General features: G+C 46.4%; 1 protein-coding gene and 1 long non-coding RNA gene across 3 annotated transcripts; one reads left to right on the top strand and one right to left on the bottom strand.

Annotated features, from left to right (window-relative positions):
• Nucleotides 1-838: 838 nt before the first annotated feature.
• Nucleotides 839-27,694, bottom strand: LOC128140959 (uncharacterized). Of its 2 annotated transcripts, none has more exons than XR_008234865.1 (4): nucleotides 27,310-27,694; nucleotides 18,252-18,377; nucleotides 1,882-1,997; nucleotides 839-1,728 (listed from the first exon to the last, which is right to left on the bottom strand). It is a non-coding gene; the product is annotated as an uncharacterized LOC128140959 (long non-coding RNA). The 2 variants fall into 2 exon arrangements; XR_008234866.1 differs by having other exon boundaries at nucleotides 1,882-1,994.
• Nucleotides 5,754-18,192, top strand: CCR7 (C-C motif chemokine receptor 7). The gene is made up of 3 exons (XM_052785444.1): nucleotides 5,754-5,863; nucleotides 12,316-12,365; nucleotides 14,114-18,192. Exons 1-3 carry the CDS (start codon nucleotides 5,854-5,856, stop codon nucleotides 15,176-15,178), a joined length of 1,125 nt encoding a protein of 374 aa, XP_052641404.1. The 5' UTR covers nucleotides 5,754-5,853; the 3' UTR covers nucleotides 15,179-18,192.
• Nucleotides 27,695-27,896: the final 202 nt, after the last annotated feature.

Here is a 27,896-nt window from a genome sequence, read left to right as displayed (position 1 = left end):
AGGCAAGAAAAAGCCATTTTAATCCTGGCACCAGGAAGCTAAACCAGAAAGAGGGACAGTAAGGACAGAAACGGCGTGAAAAATCACAATATGATTTTTTTTATTATTGTTATTTTTCAAGACCAGGGATGAAGAATGCCACATCTGTGATAGAGAGGACTGGATGGGCTCTTCTTGGAGAAACCACCGATGGGATTATTCCCTGTTTCTATACCCAGTTTTCTTTCAAAGGCCGCAGGGGATTGGTGTTAAATCTTACACCTTTTGAACATGGTAACATAGGCTCGCAGGAAGGATGCTTGCTGTATGGTCAGCAGACACTTTAACCCTCAATTCTTTTTTAGGACACATAATACTATCTCTTTATTTCCCTAAACAATGAATTGCTCATTAGGGTTTGATATCCTGTGGGAACTTCCCAGCAGTTTGCCCACCGGTGTGGGAATGAAGTACAGGGAAGGCTTCAAAACCCTCTCTAGACATAACCAGTGGCCATGCACAGTTCCTGCAACATCCCAGGAGTTTTTCTTCCTTTTTTTTTTTTTTTTTTTTTTCATCTCCTCTCCTTTCCTCACCTGTCATTCTGGGGTGACCACTGTCTCTTTCATGTTATTTCAGGCCAGAAAGGATCCGTTTGCTCATCACAGGTCCCTCTGCATACAAACGGACCTGGTGGTGTGGGCAAACAAAATGGAGCAGGTCTCATGGGAAGCCCCCCAGCCCTGACCTGAGGGCTGAGGGGACGGAGGAACCAGCGGCCGATGAGCCGGCTCAGCCTCCGCACCTTGCGGCAGCAAGGAGAGCGTCTGTGCTTCTGCCAGCCTGACCTCTCCCCACTCATGTCTCTGGGTACGTTTCCCTTGTCACAGCTCAATTCCTGGACTGCAGGTTGAGGAAGCTGCTTTAGCGCAGAGCAGATGCCAATCTGGTGAAACTGCTTTTTTTTTTTTTTTTTTCCTCTCTCCAGAAAAAGAACTGAAGAGAAAGGCCATCACCCGTGACATGACGCAGGCATGAAGAAGGTAAATTCCAGTGACACCAAGCGTGTGCCCTTCCCTCCTGGGGCTGACCAACAGGCAACATGGGCAACTGCACGTCCCTGACAAAAGCCTGCCTGCTGTGCAGATTACTTCCTCTGTTGGGAGGATAAGGATCTTTTAATAACCTCATGGTGAGATCACAATCATGCGATTTTCAGGGCATCCCCTACAACTGCTCTAAGAACTCCTCTCGGTGCGGAATCCCAGGTCAGTACTGCTCTTAATGTCAGGAATTTACTCACAATTTCACTTCTGCTATTTTGTTTGCTTGAGAAAAGACTGTGTCAAAGCCCCCCCAGAGTAAACCTACTGACTTCAACACACAAACTTTCCCTGCATGCCTCCCAAAATGCCAGCTCAGTAGCTTGAGAGCTGAGAGGGCTGTTTGGGCAAGAGGCAAAACTGGACCTGGGAGATCCCAAGTATCTTGGTTTGGCATTGCCGGGCAAAGCAGAACAGCAGAGGAGCTGTCAGGGTCCCTCCCTGATGTAAGAGGAGGGATGTTACTGGGAAGTGGGCAGTTGAGTCAGGTTCACCCTTAACTCACCAATGCTTCCATCTAGGTGACTCTGGCTTCCTATAGCGAAGGGGAGAAACCGTTCCTGGTGGTTTAGGTCAGCGAAAGAGCAGAACAACGGAGCTGAGAGCTGGGGGATGCAGCTCCTTCGGTGCTTCGCGCTGTCTTGTCCTGTGGCAGGATGCAAGGAAAGAGAAGGACAGGTCAGCAGATTGCAAAGGGACCTACAATACCCGGATTTGAGCTGTGATGCTTTTGCTTATATGCAAAACCTTCTTCAGTGCTCAGCCTGAAGCTGGACTTCAGTAATGTCAGTTTGCCTACCTGAAACCGCTCGTGCCGCTTGCTCAGCCGCGTGTGAGCCGAGCCCTGAAGCGGCGCGGGGGGCTCTTGCGTAGCCACGGGCAGAGCTGGCTGCAGCTGCGTGGACTCTCCACCTGCTGAGAAAGTGATGTTTCAAAGTCTGTTTTCAACTCAATTCACTTAAAGCAAAATTAGTGGAAAATACAGGAAGGCTTTGAATTCAGGATGTAAAAACATCTTGTGTTGTGTTTTTCTCAGAATGAATTACACCTTGCTGAAGTGCAGTAGAGCCTTATGAGTTCTGCTTTCTAAGATCATACAGCCTGCGCGTGCTGGCCAGGCACCATCTCCTGTGAGGCTCTGGGATCCTTTCTGTCTTGGGATGTCTGTGTGACTTAGTTGAAGGAGAGACTGTAAGAAGTCAAATTTTACACACAGGACATAGATGCGAAATACAGGAACTAAATTCCCATGAGATATTTCATTGCTGAATGAGTTGCAATTTAATGTCAGACCAATTCAAGATTACATGTTTCAATTCAGTTCAGCAAATTCAATGTTTCAGTTCAAGTGGAACCAACCGGAACTGAAATCTTTCTTTCTGAGCTAACTTGCTGTGGAATTTATTAGGAACAGTGTTTTCTTTTGAGAAGTCACTTTGAACAACTGCCATCTAGCTCTAGTACTATGACCTGGGCAACAAATTTTAATCACTCTTCTTGCAGTGGAGGTCAGCAGAGTAACCCAGGTTCTAACATAAGTTACCAGGTATTTTCAGCCTTGTTTTGTTTTTTTTTTTTAATAGTTAATTTAACTTTAGGGTAACAAATGTGTTCTTGTGAGCAAACAGCACAGTGTGGCTTTCTTGGGCATAGATCAGGCCTGGCACTGTTGAGAAGCGCGCTATGTTTGTTCATGCAGGATCACGTTTTTGTAAAAGATAGCTCATGAGGCACACATGTTAAAGGGAATATGTCAAAGAGACAGAATCACTAAGGCATGAAAGGACTGCGAATATACACAATCAAATTAAGCAAAGCTTTAATAAATGTTCTGAGAACTCCCTAGGTATAAAACATGACCGTACAAGAAGACTCAGTGTTATGAAGGCATAGTAAATTGTTTATTTTAAAATAATTCCCATTCTTTTTTAAGGAAAACTATTTGCTTTAATTGGCTCTGACAACACAGAACGTGGTGTGAACCAAAACTTTGAAGTTAAAGCTTGGGTGTATGTGCAGAAAACAAACTGCAAACCACTTGCCTGCCTCCTTTCTCTCGTTGTCTTTGGCTTCAGCCACCATGGATCTGGGGATGGATTCACTGAGGTCTTACAGCCTCTTCCCCTCGCTTTTAGTAGCAGTTGGATTACAGAGCAAATCTAGGTGATCGTGCCTATCTCTACATACCCACCGCTCCCACAGACAGCACTGTGATTATGTTTAAAGGCTTTACACCTACCATTTCTAAGTATTCTGCCGGTACCTGAGAGAAGTATTTAATCTCTAGTCCTTCTTGGTGGAAGTGGTTAAAAGATAAAACTCTCAAAGGCAGCGTACCTGCTTGGATAATTGATGAACAAAAGGAAAACAGAGCAATAAATAGAGTCACAGAGATGTGAACTGCACCTGCCTACTGAGATAAGTCAAAAGCGAGTGTGCCGAAAAGCCAGTGATGTGTGCTTAGAGAGTGCTAAGGAAAGTGTGGGTCACCTTCTGTAAAGCCAGATAAAAATGCTGATAGTCTTCAAGCCTCAACATCCTGCACATGAAGTACCCCAGGATGGGATCAGAACCACAGTGGCACTGGCCTACTGAGAGGGAAACATTGAGAAGGTTTTTAAGTGACAGTGGGGCTGGCACAATGTCTAAGGCAGGCCTGAAACTCTGGATGGGTGTTTACATAGGATCTGAGACCACCCACGGGATCCTTCACTTCAGATATATTCAGTTTGGGCTTGAGAGAGCTAGGGAGTGAAACATGTGGCTTCATGTTGAAGTAGTTGACGTTAAAACTACTGATCGCTTGCTGCCTTGCCTATAGGATCAGACTCTTACATGTACTCAAATTGTACTGAAGTTCTCTTTTGGCTGCGGTTAGCCATTACGCCATCTTAAAAATAATTTGAATAGAAACATCCCACCGTAATGTTGGGTTTTTTAACAACACTGTGCTGGGGGAAACAAATCTGCTCTCCCCAGCAGTGAAAAGTGCTTACTCTTCCCAAGAGCCACGGACTACCAAACATTCACTGCTTGTAGTGTTTTAACACTTAGGAAAGGCATCATTCCCAAAATGATTTCTGCTTGGATGCTGGCTGAAGCTACTTGCAGTGGATTCTGCCTCTGAAGGTTGTACGAGCAGCAGGGCTGAAGTGCTGGTGTTGATGTAACTGATCAACTCACTTAACGCAACTTAACTGCTCCTTGTAATACGTATCCCATATAATGGTCAGATAATTAAGACACGGATCAGATTACCCTGAAAAAGACAGTGATTCATGAGAGCCAGGCACTTTATAATAGCTATTTAACTACACAGTTACTTGTCTGATACAGAGTAAATAGATTATCTCTAAATTGGCCTAAATGCAACACAGGTAGCATAGGTTTTCCTTTATTTCAATTTGCTGAAGCAGAATAGTGCCTCTCTACATGTTTCCCAGCCACATAAACATTGCCTGAGTTGTGTTCTCTCTCTCCCATGAGACTGGTCTTTCTGGCTGGTTTTGGCAGTTTCCTGCTCAGTGAACTGGCTCATTTGGGTCCATTCTGAGCTGCTTCACCTTCCTCCAGCACTGTGCAGGTGACCTGTGTGTGTAACTGCAGGATAAGTGCCAGGTGCTTTTGAACCCGTTAGGGATTGTAAGCTTTATCTGGGATCCATCCTGTGATGCTTTATTTTTCCATCTGTCCCAGCTGCAGTAACAGCGTTGACATATTGTAAGAAGAAGATGCAGAGGACAAGATGCCAAAGCGAATACTTTTGAGACATCTTGGAAGGAAAGCGAGTTCATGAGAAGCTGGTGATGCTTCTACCTGTTAGAGGAGTTTGTTCCAAGAGCAGGGGTCCACCTTGGACAGCAACAAAACAAAAGCCACTGATTTGTATTGAAGCCGATCAATTTAGGAACAGGACTGGATGGAGTGACTCCCTGTCAAGGCAGGGACCAGAGCTGACGGTGCTGCAGGTCCTCCCAGGGCTATGTCCCGAAACTTCTGCAGTAACGTGATGGTGGGGAAGGCAAGGGACCGCAAAAGCACAAAAATCTTTTGAGGAAGATGATGCATGCTGATACTCAGCAGATGGTAACACAAAACTACCCAAAAGCAGAAAGTGGGGGGGGAAGTCCACTTACTCACTTGAGCTGCTGATAATCTAGAAAGGATGCTGCAAGCATGTGGGAGAAGGGCACAGGGATGCTGGGCAATAGCAGTCCTGCACACTGAGATTTTTCATGTGGTAGTTGAACACCTTCCCCAGAAAGGGTCTGGCGGAGGAGATGGGAATTGTCCTGTTCCCTACAGCACTGGGTTCTGGTGGATGCTCTGGCAGGTGAAGGAGGATCTGCCTTGGAGAGGAGAGATAACAAGAAAGGAGACTCTTTCCTGTTGCCCCTTCACCACAGACAATTTCTCACGTGTCAGTGCAAAAGCAGAACCCACTTAATTTCACTGAGTCTCAGTAAAAAGTGCGCGTCTGCAGCCCTTGGCTGCATGTGCTGAGGAAGCACCTGAACACCCCGAGTGTCTGACGGCAGCGTGGCACACAGCACAACGTTCCTGTATTAGCGAAAGCGCACAGAGGAGGAGGGTCCGGTAAATGTCAGTGACGCCAGGGTGTGTCACGAGCTTCTCGCAGAGGTGCAGGAAGTATAAAAGACAGAGTTTCCCAAAAAGGGTCTCTGGCAGGAGCTGCGGTGCGTTGAGGCTGCGCTGGAGCGTACGATGCTCTTGCTAACCTTGTGACTTCACCTCTGTTTGAAACAAGACCATGGATGGTGGTGAGTACCTGTTCTGCAGCCTCTGGCTTTGTCTTCAGCTTTATTAATAATGCCACATTCATGCCCTATGACACATAGACGAAGCACTTTTAACAGACTATTTAAACAATATAAAAGACTTTCATCTTCCTCATATATTTTTTTTTAATAGTAAAGTTCTTTTTTACAAGCTCAAAAAACTCTACTTCAGAAACACACACATGAAAAAATAGGCTTGGAGGCAATTTCAAGGAGCTATTTTGTCCCAAAGCAAATGAGCTCTTCTCACATAATTTGTACCTTTTCTTCTATGTTCTTAATAAAACATTAAAAAAAAAAAAGAGAATGCTATCTCCTTGGCAACATTTTAATTCAGTGAATAAATCAAGGAATTAGGAGCAAGCACATCTAAGTTTATTGTTGGCTAAGTCTGTCCAGTCTTTTGCAAATTGTTTCTATTAATGAATATCTTTACTGCAGCAACAAAACTTTGCTGCAAAAATTATGGGTTTGCACTTGCTCCAAGCTGGAACAGCCCTGAGTAAGTGCATTTGTTATGGGTCTGTATTACCACAGATTACCCCATCACAAAGCACACAGAGAGGAGCAAGTAAGCAAGAGAAGTCTCTTTTCTTTGGTACATGACATCCCATTAGCCCAGGAAGCACAAGACAGTCTGTTTCTGTTTCCCGCTGAAAGTTTCAAATTTTCTTTTGCCATTTATTATTGTTCTTTCACTCCCAGTGCTCTGCATGCACCAACTTCCAGAAGCTTGAGCAGGTGGGCGGCTCTAGGAGGGGAATGGCACTGTGGGTTGGAGATGTAGCAGATAGGATGCAGGCTCTTCTTTCCTCTAAGACTATGATGTATTCCTTTTTTGCTTGTTTTTATTTTATTGCTCAAGTATTTGCAAACACTAATCCCAGTGTGACTGAGGGAGTGCAGGGAAGAGGAATAAATGCAATAGCCTAGGTCAGTAAGTTAGTTTATAACCCGATTAACCAAACTGGGTTTATAATACAACCGCTACCTCTCTATGCCAGAGAGCTTGGTCAGAGCTGTAAGAAGGATGGTGAGAGGGATGAGACAGTAGCCATGGAGTTCATCCCAGTAAAGCCCTGTTCCAGGTGTAATGAATTAAGCCTTGTAACAGGATGAAATGGGAGGTGTCACTGCCTTTTCTCTGTGACATTTTCAAATCAGAGCTTTAAATTAACTGGGATGTGAGAAGGTTCCCTGTGCCTCCCAGCACTGCAGCAGGCAGTATGCAGGGAGGTGTAGATGTCCTGTGTGAAGTGCTGCACACAGAGCTAGAGACAGTCTCTGAATACACCAAGATTTGAGCACCCAATTCCCTACAGGTGCCTTAGACTGTAGCACAGGAATGGGGACTATTGCCCTCTCCTTTTTTGAAGAAATTAAGATGCAAAAACTTAAAGTGACTCATGCAAAATCGCACAGCTAGTGTGGTACAGCTGGGAAAATAACCACTTCTTTTTGTCTCTTTGTCCGCTGTTTCAGCCCCTAAACTAGTCCTCATTTTCCAGGCAGGGATTTCTCCTCTTGAAAGGTCTGCAGCGATTTCTGGATTAAGCAGAGGGGTGTTCCACATACAGTGCAGCTGGTGCTGAACCCTGTGCTGCCTTGGGAAGGGGGAGCTCAGGGTCTCCCAGCCTCTCAAGTGACACTGGGGAGAAGCAGCTGGGGGATGCAGAATGCTCCAGCAGTGCACACTGGAGGTACTGGGTCCCATAGGACCCAGCAGGCAGAAGCAGGGAAGGGGCAGAGGGAACTCTTCTCAGGGATGCCTCCTCGCAGCTTCTGGCGATCAGTGGCTTAGGAAATCCCTGAATTTTGGAATCCCTGCATCCAAACCAACACATCATAACCCAGTAGGACCTGCTCACCACACATCACTCTTCTCTCATTTAAACTTTTGGCCTCTGCAACACCATGTGGGTGCTTCGTAGGTTTCTTGTTTTAAGGGGTTCGGTATTTGGGGGTTTTTTGTCCTACTATTGTCTTTCAGAGGAATATTCCAAAAGAGGTATTTCACAGCACTGAAGATGCACAGCATTATTGCTTGCCTTTTTTTTTTTTTTTTTTTTTTAACAGTTATATAGGAAACATGATTGGCTCACTTAAAAAATTCATTCTTAGCTTGCCTACCTCTGCTTATCTTGTCTTTTGATTCACAATTTCCTAAAAGGGGTGTAGGCAGATAATTAACTTCTGTAACAGATCTAGGAACACATGAAATAAAAATATGACTTATGTTTCACTGGGTCTATTCACTCCTGAAATGATGGTATCTTTCCTCTGCTAGTTGTGAGAAGTAGAGGGGAAAGGTGGGGGGAGAACAGGGACTGAGTGATTAATATTTCTCAGAAATACCCGGTTCTTTCCCCAAAAGTCTACTATACTGATGGTGAAGAGGCACCAGAAACCGGTACATGTTTAAAGATATAAACAGTACGTTACTCGCTGCCTACATACGTGCTAAGGTGCTCAAGACTGAAACTTTTGCTTTGCAATTCTGGCCAACAGAAAAACATTCTTTCACCACGAGGGTTTAGCCGGAGCAGGTTTGCTCAGCTTTGCCAATACTCCCTAAAGCATTCCCAACTCTTGGTTTTCACTTCATGCATTCCTCAGCACCAGCAGAGGTGAGCAGCTGCTCCTCCACACTGGCCCTGCTTAGAGCCTGACCTGCTTGGGTAGGAGCTGACCTAGTGCTTCATTCTGCAGGATTTTGTTTGTCCAGTCAGTTTTAACCATCCTACGTGGTTGTGTTTCTTCTCCTCTTTCCTCCTCTGGGTGGATTTTCGGCTACCAAATATTTCTTACTGTCAGAAGCTTTTCTGGGCATACCTGGGGGGGATTCACTGCTACTACAGCTTCTTTTATCTTGCTTAAGATTGGTTGCTGATGCTGAGGGAGATTCAGATAAATTGGATGGGGTTCATCTGTCCAAACTCACCAAGCCTTCTGCCATAACATGGAATGAACTGCACCCCAGATGCCTACCTCATGGCAGTTGAGCCATACCTTAAAAACACCCGTTTCTTTCCCTTTACTGTCAAGGCAGCCTAAACAACTAACCACATGTCAAGGGCTATAGTTCAGTGGGATGAATCCCACGTCTTGCACTTACTCTATGGAGGAGGACTTTCAAAACTGATGGGTCACTGTCCCCTCTCCCCCATGCCCTGCCACCAACAGCAGAGAGCAGACCCCTTCCCTCTTTCATTTGCATGGAGCAAGTCTCCTTTCCACCTTTTCCCAGGTCCTGCAGGACAGGAGCATGCTTTTGAGAACTGCAGCAAACCACTGCATCACCAGCTGAGGGACATGGGGGCTGACATGGGGCTTTATAACACATCTGACTCATTTGCTGTAATGGGGTTTTGTTGTCTTTTTATAAAATAAGGTTTCTATTTCAACTGTTTGTGGGGACTTTTGAGAGGGGTTTTTTCTTAATATTTTGAGGAACAAAACTTTAGGAAAATACCCACAGCAGAGAACTGCCAGAGGAAAAAAAAAAAAAAAAAGAAAGAAAAAGTCAAGAAAGCTACCTAAAATTGCCTATTGAACTCCAGAGTATGTCTCATTTCCTCTCTGCAACTCATTTGCTGCTTCTCCCTCTCCCCCACTGCCCTGGACCCCTAAGAGCACTGCAGGGAGAAGGGAGTCTCATCCAGTCTGTCTGAAACTGGTGACACAGGGACTCGCTCAACAAACTCACGCAGGAGGACCACAAGGCTGCATTGCCTCTCTGGTTATGCCTTTGCAAATGCATAAGCTGAGGTGGGGGGACAGAATGAGGAGAAGAAACAGTGCAAGCTTTTTTTATAATGAAAAATCATTTGACATTTAAGACACTTGAAACAGCAACCGAGGGAAGAAAAAAAAAAAAAAAAGAGCGTGAAGATCTTCAAAGGAATGATACTTAGCTGAACTGTTTCAGGATCCTTAGTTGAGTCACTTTATCAGTTCTATTTCGTTAGTCACTTCACAGTGTGTTAAGAAAAAAAGAAAAGAACAGCAACTCACCAGGGCCGCAAGCTCATGACTTTTCAGATAAAGTAAAGGCTGGGCTGGTCCTGGGGCTTGAAGGGGAGATGCAAAAAAAGCAGAGGAAGATGGTACCGCGCTTAGGGGGCAATTGTCCTGGGCTGGCCAGCTGGTGCATCAGCCTGGCACTAGGCGGCACCACGTCCTTTGCATGAGGCAACAGAAAACTGCAAACCAAGCAATGCACTGACAGAGTCGGATTTAGGTTGGTGCCCTTCCTCTGTGGGCTGAGAGCGGCTCTTCTCCTCTACCTCCTTTTTATACAGCTTCTAGGAAGTTAATTGCCTTTGAGGCCTCAGCCCCTGCCCAACGTGCTTGAGATGGGCCAGCAGAGGTAATTATTACCCGGGCACAGGCAGACATAAGCACCAACTCCAGGAGTCCCCTGGAAACCAGGCTATTAAGAAGGTGGAACCTAAGACTAAAGACTCCAATGGCTGGGCTTTTTTTGCAGAAGTCAGGGACCCCATGCCTGTGTCCCAGGCAGGGAGGGCAATTACAGTCTAGGCTTGCTTAAATTAACCCAGCAGGTGAATTTAAAAACACAACATTATACCAGCTACTAGGAAGAAGATTAACTCTATCCCAGCCAAAACCAGGACACAGGTTTAAGTGGTTTGGGCTTTCAGTGTATTTCCTGTGTGTAATATGCAAAAAAAGTTAGATTAGCAGTTTGAAGGGTGAGATGGCTACACCATATAGTCACCAAACCTCTTCCTGCAGTTTGGGACTGATCACAGTGAAAGTCATCAGACACACCGAAAATACAGACAGAACTTAGTCCCCCTTAATCCTCAAGCCCAACCTTGGCATACTCCATTCCTGACTGTAAACTGCACTATTACACCTTTCAGAGTCCCCCAGGAGGATTCAGAGGTGAGGGGTGTATGAACATAAATAAGCACCCAGCTGCATAAGTATAGAAGATGAAAATACGGGAGAAAGGCAAGGCACAAACTTCTACAAGACATAGTGGGAAGCTCACATACGGCTCTGGGGATCAGAAGTACGAGGGTTTTTTCACATGTCGCCGAGGATCTCTCACCCACTCATATATAAACAAGCTTCTCCAATCACAGATACCAAAAGTAACTATTTCTGTTATTAATGATGCTATTGCACGTGACAAAGTGGGGATACTGGTGCAACAGTTGCAATTACCTGAAGTAGTGGAAGTTCACCATCCTGGTCCAGTGCAATACCTGAACAGGAGAGTGGCAGAGAAGGGAAGGGTGCAAAGGGGCTCTGCAAAGAAACAGAACAGAGCTGCATACAATAGACTGCTAAGCACAAGAGGGGCAAAGGAATCAGCCAAATTTATAAACAAACAGGCTTATCCACAGGGAGAAAGCCATACTCCCTGAAAGAAACAGGCAGCTGAAGCCAAAGGCATCTCCTGCCTCTGCCCCAGCCTTGCTCAGTGACCCTGGACCAGATAATCAGCAGGGAAGCGAGGGGCTGCAGCGCAGGGAATTAGCCAGTGCCTAGAGAGACATCCTAGGATGAGCAGCATGACAGGGATGCTGATGCCAACTGATGACAGCTGATGCCAACTCTCCCTCAAGGAAGGACAAATCTTTTGCTTGCGCCAGAACAGACAGAGGTGAGGGCTTTCTCACAGTTGCCACATCACCTTCTAGCTTGAGCAACTTTCAGTCCTAACTGCCCAAGGTAGATGCTGGTACGAGCTTTAAATAGAGCAAAGAGAAAGCTTTCACTGGCTTCTATGCCTCTGCTAACCACAGCAGGAAGAGCTGTTTGTCTGAGATTGCTCTCACCATTATCACATCTGGCTCTGAATTTAATTTTTCCTCCCAGCTGTCAGCATCCTGTATCTCCACATCCAAAGGCAGCAGAAGCCAACTCTGATATTTAGAGACAAGCAATAAATTTCAGCCAGCTTCAGTCATGTATATCCTGCAGGGAGCAGAGCTTTCCTGTTCTGCAGTCCAGTCACCGCACTGTCAGGGAACAGCTGGGCCAAATTTATTGCACTCACAGCTGTATGTTTTTACACGGGTTGAGTATGCTACGCCCTCACAGCTCAGAACAAGGCACAGGAGACAGGCTGCTGACTGTGTAGGAAAAAAAAAAAAAAGTATAAAATAAAAATAGGTACACTGTGCACGAGTTCACTGTCCTTAGCTATCAGCCTTTACAGATGAACCTGGAGGGGCCAGACTCCTGAGACTTAAATCTGTGCTCTGACAGTAACTTGTTATGTGACCCTGGGTTATCCTGTTAGCATCTTCATCAGGTTTTAGTTTACCCAGCTGTGGGGAGCTTTGCAGGGTTGAGAATGCCACGGTCAAGTATGCTACCACTGCTTTTTCAGTGAGCATCATGTGGAAATCCCCACTCAACTATGAACACTAACACAGTGTCTCCTTCTTCCATAGGCAAGCAGTTAAAGGTCACCCTTGTTTTCAGCCTTCCTCTAATTTTTCAGGTAAGATGTTAAAAACAACATTGTTGAAATCCAGCTGCATTTGTGTTGTGGGTAAAGTGAGATCTCGAAAACTCTGACAGGCAAAAAGCAGCCACCCACAGCCCTGCAGAGATGCGTGGGGACACGGCTGCTCACACTAAGGATCCAGCCTGCGCGGAGGTGGGCGGCGAGAGAGCAGAGCAGGGCTAGAGGCCAGAGGAAAAACAAACAGGAGGAGTAAAGACAAAGAGAGAACCAAAACAATGACACACACTGCAATTTTAAGATGGCCTGGACTGTTAAAACCCAGTCCCCTTCTAGCACCAAAATGAGCACTTTCAGGAAAGACAGGAGCATCCTACGCTGAGTGCTTGTGAAGAGCCAGCTCGTTGCAAATACCTGGTCAGAGTGCTGGGCTCTAACTGAGGTCAGCGTGGAGGAGCTGGCGTGCCCAAGGAGGAAGGGTTCAGCATCTTCCTCTGCCTGTTCCTCCTAAGAGTAAACCTGACGCAGGAAGGAGAACCCAAAGCACCGAGCTGTGCTGTGACCAGCTCCTGAACCGCGGGCCTGGCCCTGGTGCTCCCACAACCACTGGAGCAGCCTCCACCACACCGTGGCCCCCAGCTCGGGCTCTGAGAGGCTCAGCAGAGCAGGGAGAGTTTTGCAAGCCCGTTTCTTTTCCCTTTCACTTCTGGTGGCATGCCTCCAGATAGCAGGCAGGATGTGGTGAAAGCCAAGCCTGCCTGAGATGGAGAGCGAGCTAAGATATTCGGTGATAACAGGTAGAGGTATCCAGGGGAAACCTTTCATCTCTGTGCAATGAAGAGAAGGTACTGGAGACTAATAAGTCACAAAAAAGCAGGGCAGAGATACCACAAGCTCACTCTGCCCTGTAGGTTATGACAGTGTAGGAAGATGAAACGAGAATAATCAGAACTTAAATCAGGGGCAGGGGCCTGAATGAGACACCAGCAACGTGTCCGTGCCAGCACGGTAACAGTTTCCTGCTTCACTCACTGCCTTTCCTCACGGTCTCATTGACACCTCTATTAATTTAGCAGAGAAAACAGCCCAGGGAGGCTCCGGCTTTGTCTTCCCACGGAGCCCTTTGCTCGCAGCCCTGCTCGGCGCGCTCAGCCCTGGCTGGGGGGGGGCACGGGGCGGCAGCGGGACCAGAAAGCCCGGGAGGACACCGGCACTTGCCATGCCAGGTTGCTGCCGGTTACAAAGACAACCGCTGCAGTCCTCTTCTAGCACTGGCACAAGCAAGCAGGGGAGGTGAGCAACAGGGATATCTCAGATGGGAGAAGGGAGGGAATACTGAAGTTAGAAAATGCCTAACGAGTACAGTCCATCAAGAGAAAACGTTACCCCTGCTGAAAGAAGGAGAACACTGAAGGATGTATTATTTTCCCCATTTTATCCGACAGCTGACTATGTACATACAGCTGTATGTGGGTCCTGAGACATTCTGGAAAGCAGCCACACATTTGAGAGTTTGCAGGTGTTACTTCGGCTGAGCACTAAACTAAACATTTCTCACAGAATTCCCGCTTTGAGCCCCCAAAAACCCCACACCCTACTTATGGGAAATGTTTTCAGCCATGAGAGCTTGCCAACTCTGTTCATGATGTTGGCATGAGCCACCCCTTGGGAACTCCCTGGGACTTCTCCGCAGCTGGGTACTCCTGCCTGCTTCACAGCCCGAGACGGCCACGGAGGGGCACAGTACCTGTCCCAATACACTCTTTTTTTCTTCCCTGTTCTAGTTCTGCACCGGGAACAATGTCACCGATGACTACGACTCCAACACCACCATTGACTACACCATGTTCGAGACCCTGTGCGAGAAAGAAGAAGTCCGTAACTTCCGTGCTGCCTTCCTCCCAGCCATGTACTCCCTCATCTGCTTCACAGGGCTGCTGGGGAACGGGCTGGTGATGCTCACCTACATCTACTTCAAGAGGCTCAAGACCATGACGGACATCTATTTGCTGAACCTGGCTCTGGCAGACATTCTTTTCCTGCTGACCCTCCCCTTTTGGGCCACAAGTGCAGCCATGCACTGGCTTTTTGGGGAGTTTGCCTGCAAAGCCGTCTATTGCATCTGCAAAATGAGTTTCTTCAGCGGGATGCTGCTCCTCCTGTCCATCAGCATCGACAGGTACTTTGCCATCGTTCAGGCTGCCTCAGCCCACCGCTTTCGTCCCCGCATGATATTCATTAGCAAGGTCACATGCATCCTCATTTGGCTCCTGGCCTTCATCCTCTCAATCCCTGAGCTGGTTCACAGCGGTGTAAATAACTCAGACAACCATCCCCGTTGTTCCATCATCGCTAATGACTTGCAGACCTTCAACACTGGCATCAAAGTGTCCCAGATGGTTTTTGGCTTCTTATTTCCCCTAATCGTCATGTCCGTCTGCTACCTCATCATCATCAAAACATTACTCCAGGCCCGCAACTTCGAGAAGAATAAAGCCATCAAGGTCATCATCGCTGTGGTAATTGTCTTTGTTGTCTTCCAGCTGCCCTACAATGGTGTCATGCTGGCCAAGACCATCTCAGCCTTCAACCACACCAGCTCGTGTGAGGAGAGCAAGCAGCTTGACATGGCGGATGACGTGACCTACACTCTGGCCTGCTTCCGATGCTGCCTCAATCCTTTCCTCTACGCCTTCATCGGCGTCAAATTCCGCAACGACCTCTTCAAGCTTCTGAAGGAGCTGGGCTGCCTGAGCCAGGAGCGCCTCTGGCAGCTGTCCACCTGCCGCGAGAGCAAGAGGTTTTCCTTTGCCATGGAGACAGAGACAACTACCACCTTCTCCCCATGAGCCGAGCTCCAGGCAGACTTTGACCGAGCTGGAACTGTTTTGTACACTTCCTCTATTCTGAATTACTGGTAGAGCGAGACCTGCCACTACTGTAGGAAAGGCAGCTGTAAGAGGAAAACCCAGGAGCCTCCCCATATTTCAGGCAACGAGCACTGCTAGCCAACACTCTCGTGGATGGAGAGACTTCAATAAAGCTGTGACTAATAGCAAAGTAAGGGAGAGGGAGACCGGTGAGTCTAGAACATCTCATGTCATTTCACCTTTATTTTAGTCTTTCCTAGTCAAAATGAGTAATGCTCAAAATAGAACATTTTCCCTAAAAGCAACAAATACCAAGACAAACAGACATTTGTGCAACAGACTTGCTTGTTTTAGAGCTGAACTTCCAAGAGCATCATCCTTGCTTTGAATGTTGCTTTTACCAAGACTACCTATTGTTCTCCCGCACCTACAAAAATTATGCCCATTGCACTGATTCAGTCTTCAGGACGAAACAGCACCAGCAGCCTCAGGCTCCAAGCTTAATCCAATATAATACAAATTAACAGAAGCTGTGAAGTATGCTAGTACACAACTCTCTGCTCTGCCTTCCCCCACAAAAAGTCAGAAATTTCCCTAAGTAATACTAAATCCATACATATAATATACATAATTTCAATAACTTTGTATATCATTGTGGCAACTCATATGTTTGTTAGGAAAAGTACAAATTCTACTTCACTTCTGCCTGTATCTGGTGTTTCACCTATAAAGAAGGAGCATCCCAAGGACTGCAAGTTATTCCGTCCCAACGTTGACTTGAATTCTTTAGAAATGCTGCTCCACTCCAGAAATAAAGTCTCGTTTAGCTTCTAAAAGGGCATGTGCCTGCACAAGGCTGATGCAGGGTTAGCTAGCACAGTTTAGAGTCAAACTTTTTGCAGAAAGACAAGTTAGTTACAAGTTCCAAATAACTGATGTCTCTCCAATCACCAAACATACAAACTTGAACTAAGAAACAGACACTTCTGCACCAATTCAGCCAGGTGCTTAAAATACATTTTTATCACTCAGCCATCCAGCCTGGCCCAATGTCATCCTTACTCCTGACATGCTGAGGAACTGTTTTACTCACTCACTTGATATAAAGCACGTGTTTTAGTGGACTGGTGCCAGAATCCTCAGAATTTTAAAGATTCAAGCCCAGGGCAAATCCATATGCATTTCTTAAGGCAAAACACCCGTGGTCCAACCACTTCAGTCCACCAGTATCTGAAGCTTGCTCATACCTAGCTTTATTGGCTGCTGCAGACACAGTCTGCTGATTTTCACATACACGTGGGGGCCTTCTGTGCTATTGCTTGCCAACCTCAAGAGATAAACAAGAATGTGGGTTTTCTTCTCCCTTCTCGATCAACATGTCTTTCTAGAAGGACTTCAGCAGCTGGCTTTTAAGTCAGATATGTATTTCACTTATAAGCTATTGAAAATGTGTTTTGCATTCATACTGTCAGTGCTAATAAAGATGCCATTCACTGTGGTTTGATTTAAATGCAAAGGACAGTCACGTGCTGAAGATTACTGCCAGGGTCACGTACTTGAAAGGAACATGGCAGCTGAACAACAGATTATTGTCATGTAAAATAAGACCTTGAAAAGAAGCCCAGAATGTAATGCCAGTTGGTGCATTTACTAGAAGAGAGAAGATTCCTACCGACAGATGAATACCCTGGGAACTGCCGTCCTCGGACATCTGAACATCAACTGGGGAAGAGCTCCTGCAATTGTTTGTGCATCTGTTACTGACTTGCGTGCTCTAATCCCCATAGCGCGCAGCTCTCCCCAGAGCCAGACGTCAATGGCAAAAGGTCTTGGCCAGGTACTGCTCTTGGTGCTGGGCAGGAGCAGGCTAACTCAGCAGAGGTACATAGCCTCACCCTCCAGAGCAGCAGCTGAACAGCTTTGTGGAAACTGTAAGGCATGTTCCAGTGGACATTGAGAGCCAGGCAGAGCAAAAGACACTTACTAAAAAGCCATTTATACTCTTTTCAATACCACACGTGGATCCATTAGGAGTGATACAGGGAACTCTCTGGATCATAGGTCAAAAAACATTGCTTCAGAGACATGAGAATTAAAATCAACCTTTTAAGGAAAGAATTCCATTAGATGGTTTTGAGACAGTGTTGCCAGTTATATAGCTGGCTGCTATCATAATGAAATAAATTCTTCTTCATAAACCACGTGGCTCTGGGGTATGGGATTTTGTCGAGAGCTGGGATTCAGGAAGAAAGCACATTCTGCTCCGCATTACCTGTCTATGCTGAAGTACAATCCCATCCAACCGTTTAACGCATTTTCTTTTATAATGCCCGTGTAACATGTACAGAAGTGCTGCTTCTGTTATATGAAATGGGGGGTTACAACTGACACTGAAGAGTTATTTGTTCTTGGTTTGTTCCTATAGTCCTTACTCGGGAAAGACACTCAGCTAACGAGAACTTTGCCAGAGCAAGGAACACCCATAATACAGGGTTTTTTTAGTTTTCTTCATCAGTAACAATATATTCTTAATGTATATTCACATATGTAAAGCTGCTTTACACAGAAAAAGTTAAATATGTACATGAATGTACCCTGAAAATACACTGCTTTAACTAAAACTTTTTATGCAAAATACATTCACCTAACTTATTCTAGCAAGGAAATTGCTTCACCAAAACATGTAATTGTACTTGTCTCCTGTTTGATAAAAGCCATTCCCCTTCTACAAACTGAGAAGTCTTCAGGTCTTTATTGACTAGAGGTATTCTAAATATGAAAACATGCAGCTGCTTCCATACAAATGAGATACTAAAAGCATCATCTGGGACAGCTGCATCTGGTACCTCCTCAATAAGACAGCAGTGACTTCAGACTGCATGGCTTTTTTTTAAAAAAAAATTTAACAGACAGAACAAATTGGCCACTTATTTAGATGAATCATCTTAATATTGGCCTAAGATCCTAACTCAAGATTCCTCACTGAAGTCTGAAAACTGACTGTATTTTGCTATTTGTGGAAAATAAATTATAACAATTTTTTTAAAAGTACCTTTGTTTTTCCATTGCATTTCCTCCATAGGACGTATCTTGTATGTATCATAATAGTTCGTATCGTATCCTTCCGGTCCTGTCAAGAGCTGTTTGTTGATCAGCCTAGCTTCATATCAGTACTGCCCTGCAGGAAAAAGAGCATGTAAAATAAACTAAGTAGAAAAAAAGTTGGTTTATTTCATCTGTTGAGGAATTATACAGTAAACAAGTCATCAACAGATTAAATAGCAGCCTTTACTTTAACCGTTAACCCAACTGCCTTAACACTGCTCCACTACTGGATATACCTGATGGCTACTTATCAATGTTTATGTGAAAAGTCTTTATGTTGTAACATTTTATTGCTGACTTTTAAATTTAAAAAGTCAGTAATGAAATACCTTATTACTGTGCAAATTGCACACAGAGGGAGGCAGTGACCACAGCTGTGGTGCCTAGAACGCCTACATACAATGTAAGAGCAGTAATTGCCATGCTAGTTGAGATGAGCTGCCTACCTAATCCAGCTCTGCAACTCAAACAGGCCAATGTAGCACGATTAACATGCACAGAACATTTCTTCGTGACCTCCCCAGTCAATTTATGCCTCAAGGCACACAGGGATGATCAATAGCCTTTATAATAAGTGTCTTATAATTGCAACCATGGAATCAAAGAGGAAGGAACCTCAAAGAAAACCAGAACACATGAAGCTTGGCATTTGAGCGCCAAAACTAAAACCAGAATACATGAAGCTTGGCATTTGAGCGCCAAAACTAAGGACCATTTCTGCTTTCACTAAACAATGCATGTCTCATGTTTTCTCCCTAGAAAGAAAGTATTAGGCTAGTTTCAGCATCCGGCCCAGAGGTTCAAGCAGCAATATGGAGCATCTCAAGACCATAGCACCACAATACCATTCTAAATAATGACAGCCTGAACCCACGGCTCCTTAAATAAACATTAGGTCTTGCTTACCACAACTAGGTCAGATGTCTCAACTGCCCTGAGTCCAAGGAGCTCATTTGTGCAAGAGCTGCAGCCTGCTGAAACAGGAACTCCGAACCAGAGCATACAAAATATGAAACAGAACCCAGGATTTGCAGAAAGTCACCATGCTTTTAAAAATGGCCTGTGCTTCTCAGAGGTGACTGTGAGCCAAGCTTTTGAACAGGAAAGTTCCTGAATTTTAAGAAAACAGAGGCTCCAACTTACAACCTTAATTTAAACCAGTAAAACTCAGCATCGCTCAGAAGCCCTGGACTCCTCATTGCTCCAAATAAAGTATCGCTGCTCATCATTTCTCGTTCCCTGCCAGTTCTTTATCCATGCACATGTGCTAGTGTGTATTTTTAAGTTACGGGTTAAAAGCCCTCAGCGCCCAATGGATCTGGGCTGGGTGCGAGGTAAACTGGAATTAGGAGGAGGTAAACCGGAATGAGGCCTCACTAAATGCAGTTGCTCCCATCCATCTCAGCGCAGACAGTGGATTGTCCTCTCCCTTCTTGTGCTGTCCCAGGCGCTGCTTCCCATCACTTGCTGGTGAACGAACTGATTAACGTGACAGTGAAGGGGAAGCTGCTCCAGGCACGGCTGTGGTTTCTGATGTGCCACCTGGGTAGCTGCGGGAGGGAAGTCTTTGTCACCCTAAGAAAGAATGAGCTGGAGTTAAGCGAGGCAAACAAACCCTAAAAATAATGCGTGTGGGTGATGAGGAAGGGTGGTGGCACGCTGCAACCATCAGAATAGCTGAGAGTGGGCTATGGTTTCCTCTCCCCACATCTTCTTCTATATGGAAAAATAACCCAAACTCCTGTTCTGGGGGTGAAAGCGTCAGATCTCGGAGGAGAACTTCTTGCGCAGCCAATTCTCTTCCTCCCCAGCTTGTCAGCAGAGCTGCCTTGCCTGGGGGCCACCTCCAGTGATGGGTTTTCTCTCCACACCAGGGGGTTTCTCCCCTCCTACCTGAGCCATCCTAAGATGGATCTGGGGAAACTTAAGTCAGCTGAGACCTCAGCTGCTCCTTGTTTGTATCATCACAAGCAGCCTCCTGACCTCAAAGCAACTAGATCAAAGGGCCTGATCAGACTGAAAAGTAGAGACTTTTGGTGGATTAGAAAGTGGCAGGACCAGCTCAGAGCCTACCGTTGGCACAAAGGACGGGAAGAGAACACACAGCTGGAATATAAGGAAAAATAACTAGAAAAACAGCATCATGCTGCATTTAATGACAGCAGCACAATCCACTCCTAGACCACCTTACAGCCCCCAGTGTGGTGAGAGTATGCTTTGGGGGGCTGGAAAAGAGAAGAGAATGGACGTGTAACATAACGAATAACTCTCTAGCTTCAAATGTGGCTGACCTTAAAAACAGAAGATACACAAAGGGATAGGATTTTAACAGGGGTTTGCTGAATTTTTCTTAGACGCACTTCCCCAAATGGGCAGTTTATTCCTTGTGGTGATCTGTATTAATAGCCGAATGCACAGTACAAAAAGGTAAGAATGAGAAAGATGGAAGAAGATGAAAAAAAGGAGGTGGCTGACTAGAGGAGAAAAAAAATATCACCTAGCAGTATTTGCTCTCTATCAGGCCTTTTCCTGCTTGACTGCCCCTTTGTGCTGGCACGAACCTCCGGACTGGCACTGCGCAATTCCACCCAAAAGATGCATGGCCAAGGTAGCTTCAATGTTTGCGTGTTGCCAGTAGTGGTACTGCAAGGGGGAAGGAAGATCAGTCTGATCCAATGGTTAAAACTTCAGACAAGACTTAGAAAATACTGGTCGTATCCCTAGCTCTGCTCCTCAGTGACCTGAGTCAATCCTGCACTTCTTCCCCAAGCACTAGAACAGAGATAAAATGTAGTAACAGGAGTGTACCTAGCTCTGTTACTAATACCATGTATGGGAGCCTTCCCGCCCTCTCGCTGAAACCAAAAAGACGACCTCACGTGTTTAGATTTTGTAGAAATTGCAAGTTTTCAAGTATGCACACGCACAGCTCTGGGCAGCAGGCTAACCTATCTCCAACCTGCATTGAAAGTTATTTTTCACTTTCGTCTTTCAGTAAGACCCCAGTTCTTCACAGAGCTAAGAGTATTACCCAAGCAGGGAGTCAAATCTTCTTGATATTAAACAAACACCTGTCACTGCTACAGCTCGTTACAAAAATCTTATTCAGGTCTTAACAAGTATGAAGACTTTCGGTTCACCTTTACCACATGCATGGCAGATGCAGAGCCAATCTAGGCATGATCTCATATATTTGTCATTGCTGAACCCATGCAAATCTTCAGCTTGCAGGAACCGAAACTCTAACTTCCCTTCCTGCTGCTTTGTTTTTTTTAATTCAATTGTCTAAAATAAGATAGCAAGCAGATATTTACTTTCTTTGCTGATGAGCACTGTTGCACAAAACCCTAATTCTTGAGTGATTATGTGCTTTATTGGGAAATTCCTGTGACTGAAGGACAATTCTAATGTCTAGAATCATCCTGCAGGATAGGAAAAGACCAAATAATTTCCAGTGCAACAGTCCAAAAGGCCTTCCAGGATTCAGACTCTGCGCACACCGCCCTGTACCAAAATCAGAACTTCTCCCATCGACTCTAGTTCCTTCTTCTTTAACTAGGAGCATGGTCTAAAACCCACTGAAAGCAAAAGGACCTTTCATGAAAAGCCTCTGCATTACCTTGGGAGCTGGTACGAATTTTTGATGTTATGTAACATGAGAGAGAAGAGGAGGTAAAATCCCAATGGCTAAGCACATGCAACCAAGTATACTTCTGAAAAAGCACAGGAAAGAGAAACCACCTAGTATGTTCTCCCCTAGGTGCTGAGAGTTTTACTGGGTTTGCAACAAGAGCAGACGGATTTCATGTAGGTGTCTGTTAAGGCTCGAAGAACCCCAGAACTGCTGCAGAGCCCCACGCAGTGACAGGACGGTGACAAATGCAGCTACTTTCCAGTCCCCACCTGTCCTGAAGGCTACGCACCAGTGTAAAACTCAAAAGCTGCGCTCCTCTGGGACTATGTCCTGGTTTGTACTCATATAACAACCAAACTCCAAGTGGCTGAATGCTCCAGAGAAGCAAAAAGGTGCTCTTAAAGTGCTCTTAACTAACCGGGTAGTAAAAAATAAAAACTTCGCAAGCAGAAGTGACTCGCGAGTCAAAGTGCCTTTTCCAAAGACTCCTTCAAGCCTTCATTTCCAAGAGACACTAGAGCTTTTACATTTCACACACCCAACAAAAGGCAACCTATTTCCCATACAACTGTCTGAAAATGAAGGTGCCGGGTTGAACATCCAAAAAACCTTTGTCTGACCAAGATATCACTGGTGACTCCCTCAGATCCTGATCCCGCGGGCCTTCTTGTGGTCCAGAAATTTAGGCATTCTGGTTTACCAATTTTAATTACAAGAAAAGTAAAGTAAATACTCCCCCCTGCAGCAGGAGCACACTACCCCACCGCAGATGGTGACTGGCGGGTACAAAGGCCTCCGCTCTCTCTGGTTTATAGGTGTAACTAGCACAAGTAGTCAGCACAACCTTGCAGGTTTCTGTAGTATACCCACCGTTTTGCATCTTATTTGCAGGGAATCACCCATCTACATGCGAACGTTAATGTGGAAGGAGGTGTGAATGCACACACGCATGCACTTTTGCATACGTCCCCCAGCAGAACTGGTTTCAGACTCCAGGGGCTATCGCAGCAAAATGCAACAGCACCGGAGCAAAATCTCGCCACCAGAGCTGCACAAATACAAGCTCATGTTTTTAGGGGAGAGTTGACTGATTCCCTTGGAGATAACATGTTTCTTCTTCTAAGTTTTGGCCACACTACGCAGTGAGAAATAATCTCTACCCCTGTGCCAGGGCAGGGAGGGGGAGAAGGAAAAACAAGTCTCTTTCTGGATGACTAACACAGCCAGCAGCAATTGCCACTCCGCAGCTCAGCCCTGCTCTTCAACAAGGAGTTGCACAAGACTCCTTTGAAGAGGTTTAACACTTTCGCAGTCAGTACTCGTCTGCCTTGCCAGAGGGTCACAGGTAGCTACAGTGCTTCTGCTCCAACGTCGTGACCCGACCGCATGCAGCGGATGAGGGTCACTGAACGTCACAGAGCCGCATCCCAACAGACGTGGCTTCCACCAGGCTCTGGGTGGGATTGCAGCAGACCGGGCAAGTGACCAGATCCTTACAAGACTCATAAAAACGCCTTTATTTGCCAGCAGCTTCTGGCGGGCCTCCACACCCATCCACAAATGAGCAACCCCTCACGTGCCAGCGCCGCCTGCACAACCTCACAAACAGCCGAGAGGCGTGCAGCCGGAGACATGGAGACTGTTTTGAAGCGTGCTGCCGATAACAAACAACAGAAAAGGTCTCCACGCCATCACAAGCAAAACATGAAACGCCACCTGGGCCGCGGCCGTTGGACGTCCACCCGCCACGCCGTCTCGCCCTGCGCCTGAGAAGATGGTGGAGCATCGTCCCGCAGCACCGCAGTCGTGCCGCGCAGCTCTCCTGCCCCGGCACCAGGGCCACTGCCGCTCCTGCGCAAGAGGGCACGGAGATGAGGCACTAACAAGATGCCAGTTCTGCAGAAGAGCTGCTCCTCTCTGGCGACTTAGGGCTTCTGCTACGTGCCCACCCCAGGGACCTGCTCCGAAGCTACGGCGGGGAGCACGCAGGGCATCACAACCTGGGCTGCACCAGCTCAACCCGAGCAGACGGCTCCCTGCTCCGCAGCCTGCTGACTGACACCACGGTGGTAAAATCTCCCTGGGGAGGTTTAGTCTTTCTCCCTCAGGATCACGGTGTAGCCGGCCCATTAGGAGCAGTCAAAACCCAGCCGTGTCTCAGATGTGTTGCACGACTGACACTACACCTTCCCTCCAGCCACGCAAGATACACATGGTGGGAGAGGAGCAGGAGAAGCAGAAGCAAAGAGGACCCTGGATGTGTCTGAGACACCTCCTGGCTCTGACAACTGGCCATGCCTTACAGATCCCGTACGGCACGCTGGGAAGGAGGGAGGTATCTCCTTGCCAGGCAGTAACGGTGATCTTCAGCTTGGAAATTAATTCCCTTTATAATCAGCAATACAAAAAGAGTCTTTCCCCAGAAGGCATTTCCTCCTGCAGACGCGCGTCAAGTTTGTCGGTCACGGCACGTGGCCTGAAACACACTATGAAATGAAGCTCCAGTGACTAGTAACCAAGATGAAAACACCTCCTTCTCCTTCCTGCGAGGGGAAGCTATCTAAAGACTAAAAATATTATATGCAAAGACAGGGAACAGAAGGCGCTCTCACAATGCACTGCAACCTCCCCAGGTCGGGGGGTGATAACCTCTGGCCCAGAGGTGATAATCTCTGTAAAGACACAGCAGCCCAGCTGGGCTCCAAGTGACCCACAGCACATCCAGAGCAAGTTCACGGTCACAGTCCCCTTTTGGCTGCTGTCATTACACAGCACCAGTAACCTGCAGAGAGCAGAGACAGAAAGCTGTGATTTCTTAAGAGAGCAGGGACATGATCTCCTCTGCGTCATTCCCTCCGAGCTGCTCTCCTCTCCTCTTGCCTTCAGTCACCCAGGAGATGAAAAAGCACATTCTTCTTGGGAGAAAGCTCCCAGCCAAACCTCTGATCTCTGCTTACGGCCCGGGTAAATTCTCAAGCAAACAAGACCAACCACAGCCCTCTGGTTGAGAGATGCTGACACCATGTGGGAAAGGCTGAGAAATGCTCCACCGCAGACGCTGCACCCTGCGCCCACCGAGCCGGGACTCCAGGAAAAACTCAAGAAAACTTACCCCTGAAATAAAGGCGTGGGTTCAAACAGTATTAGTTGAATCATATTAAAGTCCTCTGTAGGAAATTTTAAAATGGCTTTGATCCGCTTTATTTTGACCTCTGAATCAGACTGCCCATGCCTTTTCCATGTGATTTAAACAATCCATTTTAAATGCTAAACTTCATAATGTTTCTCACATCTTCCCATAAAAATGACGTCTTCCCTGTATCGCCTTCCACTAGCTTTGTACCCAAATTCCCTAGACAACTTTGAAAAACATAAACAGCCTTTTCCAGTCACCTCCTACCACTTACGACCCTGCAGGAAACTGCGCTGCAGCTGCATGAGCAGCAGCATGAGCGGAGGGCAGCCCCTTCCCGAGCGAGGGAGCTGTGATTTTCAGGCAGCTGAAGAAAGAAGCTTTTTTAAAATGAACTTTACAAACGCACATTTTTCCCCACGAGGCCTCATTCTGCTTTTTAATCACTCCCCGATCTAACGCATGGAGAGCTCAATTTCTGCCGTCACGTGCAGCGCCGGAACCTGCACTTTGGCAGCAGCCCTGTGGAAACTGGTTGCTTGAGCATAACCGCAACTTCTACAAAACCCCACAATGAGCCAAATTCCTTGAGCCCCGCGCTGCTCCCAAGCCACTACGAAACAGTGGACAGCCTTAGCACCCAAACTCTTGTAGATGAACCAAGAAAAGATCCTGTCATTTCAGCCAAGGCCTCGCTTGATGACTCAAAGACTTAGTCACTGTTATGCAGGTGAGAACAAACTTAGCAGAGGTGTAAATTTTGCACTGTAGCAAAGCCACAGCTGTCAGGAGTTAGAACAGAAACTTCCACAGCAGATGGTACCTGTGCTAACTGCTAGAGAGTTTCTATTTCCCCAAAACCCAGCATACTAACAAATTATTGGCATTATATTACGGAGCAATTCCTGTATTTGTCAGCAAAAATGCACGTGAAAACTTACAGAATTAGACTAATTCTCACATAGTGAAGAAACATGCTTATTTCAGCCACTTATTTCGGGGGGGGGGGGTGGTCAAACCCCTTAGACACCTTTCCCGTGAAGCCTACACTTCTATGCTCCTCCAATACGCGCGAGATGTAATTTAACTTTCTGCGCTTTTTTTTTTTTTTAACAGAGGCTAACACTGGGGCAATTGCTGCTTTCAAAACTCCTCCACCTGACACGTGGCCAGTGCTCACTCCCAGAAGAGACCCTGCGATATGCCATCCTTCTCATCCACGGCAGGGATCCACCAGCCAAACAATCAGGAGGGTACATCACAGGGCTCTGAAACGTAAGAGGCAGCAGAAGTCGCTACCTCCATTTCACCTTCAAACATGCTTATTGCAAACTGAAAGCTCCCTGGCTCCATGTGGGTTGGCTCTGGTAATGCCTCTTTCCCCTGTTTGCATAGAAAAGAAGTCCTTTCTTTGTGGCTTTCTGCAGAAGTTAAATGAACAAAAACAACAAAGACTGCTCCACCTATGCAGATGGCTTTTACCTGAAAGGGATACAGCCCACAGCCCACACTCTACCCACCCAAACCTTGAAGAAATAAACATACAGTGACAGAAAATCTGTTATCAAGGAAAGTTTCCCCACACCCCCTTACAAAAACACTTCAATATTTTGTTCTCCGAGATGCTGCCAACTCACTTCTCCCCCGCAAACCAGAATGTGTGCAACAGATAAGGAATCAGGCATCCCTTTTTGGCCTTAAAGATGTTTTGCTAGACATTTTCCAAGACCATTAAAAATTAGGATACATGCAAGAGGCAAGGAATTCCTGCTATTTTCTGAAAAATGTCCAAGCAGACCCCAAAAAAATTAGTGATACAATGAAAAATAGAACGATAACTTGTTTGTGCACCAGGCTCTGCTACGGTAGGACAGACCAGCGAAGTCCTTTGAGGATTACGCTAGGTCTGCCCGTAGAGCAGCCAAGGTCACATTTTGAGCGCGAGTCCTACCGCCCCTCAGGAAATGTGGATTTTATCACTGACGTCAGTCAAGCACCCAGGTGCAGGCACAGGCGCTGCAAGGTAAGCTGTTGAGACAACAGGACTTCAGTGGGTTGGCAGCAGGGACCAGCGTGACCTTGTTTGTCTCTGCTCTGATCTTCTTCCAGCTGCAAAAAGACTCTAACCTGCTCCCACAGCTTTAATTTCAGTAAAGGTAATCCTTAAGCAATTCCTGATGCTGTCAGCAAATGCAGAGATGCTGAAGGACTCGAGCAGAAGGTCATCCCACCTCTTACCTGCCACACTCCCATCTTCTGGAGCCTCCTCTCCCAGGTGAAGCACTCTCCGCTGCTGTGGTGCTTCTGGACAATGCGCATCTGCCAGCTTTCCCTGCAAAGTAAACATTTAAAAGCATCGGTTCCACGTTTGACAGGCTCTGGACAACAGTGCAAAGCCAAGCTGTACCAGGGCTTCTGTCAACCACCCCTGACCTGGCAGCAGCTCTCCAGGCACTTTGGTGCTTTCCTAAGCTTTCCTACCCCATGCTCTGCCTCCATCCTTGGGGCTCGCTTTCCTGAGCAGAGCACTTGGCATGGCATGGCTTTGTGAACCAATTCCTCCCTGTTTCAACGAGTCCTGATCATTTCTTCATCCCAGGCTCTGAAGAAACAGCAGCTTGAATGCCTCAGCACAAAGAGAAGCTTGGGATCGGTTCCCTTCCCAGCTTGCCTACACATTCCCCACATGATCCTAGACCAAACACTGAGGAACAGCAGGTCTCAATTCCCAAGCTATAAAACGGGGCCGTTAACACTTAATTTCTCTCATCCATTGTCTGCCTAGATTGTAAACTCAGTAGGAAAGACTATGTGTTTGTACAGAC

The sequence above is a fragment of the Harpia harpyja genome, chromosome 4 (assembly GCF_026419915.1).
Source record: "Harpia harpyja isolate bHarHar1 chromosome 4, bHarHar1 primary haplotype, whole genome shotgun sequence".
Lineage (NCBI taxonomy): Eukaryota > Metazoa > Chordata > Aves > Accipitriformes > Accipitridae > Harpia > Harpia harpyja.
This window is presented reverse-complemented; position numbering and strand designations above follow the sequence as displayed.

What these genes read in the sequence shown, in the direction of transcription:
- CCR7 (XM_052785444.1), top strand. An exon ending in GCCTTCCTCTAATTTTTCAG is followed by an intron (nt 12,366 to 14,113) that starts GTAAGATGTTAA and finishes TCCCTGTTCTAG; the next exon opens with TTCTGCACCGGGAACAATGT.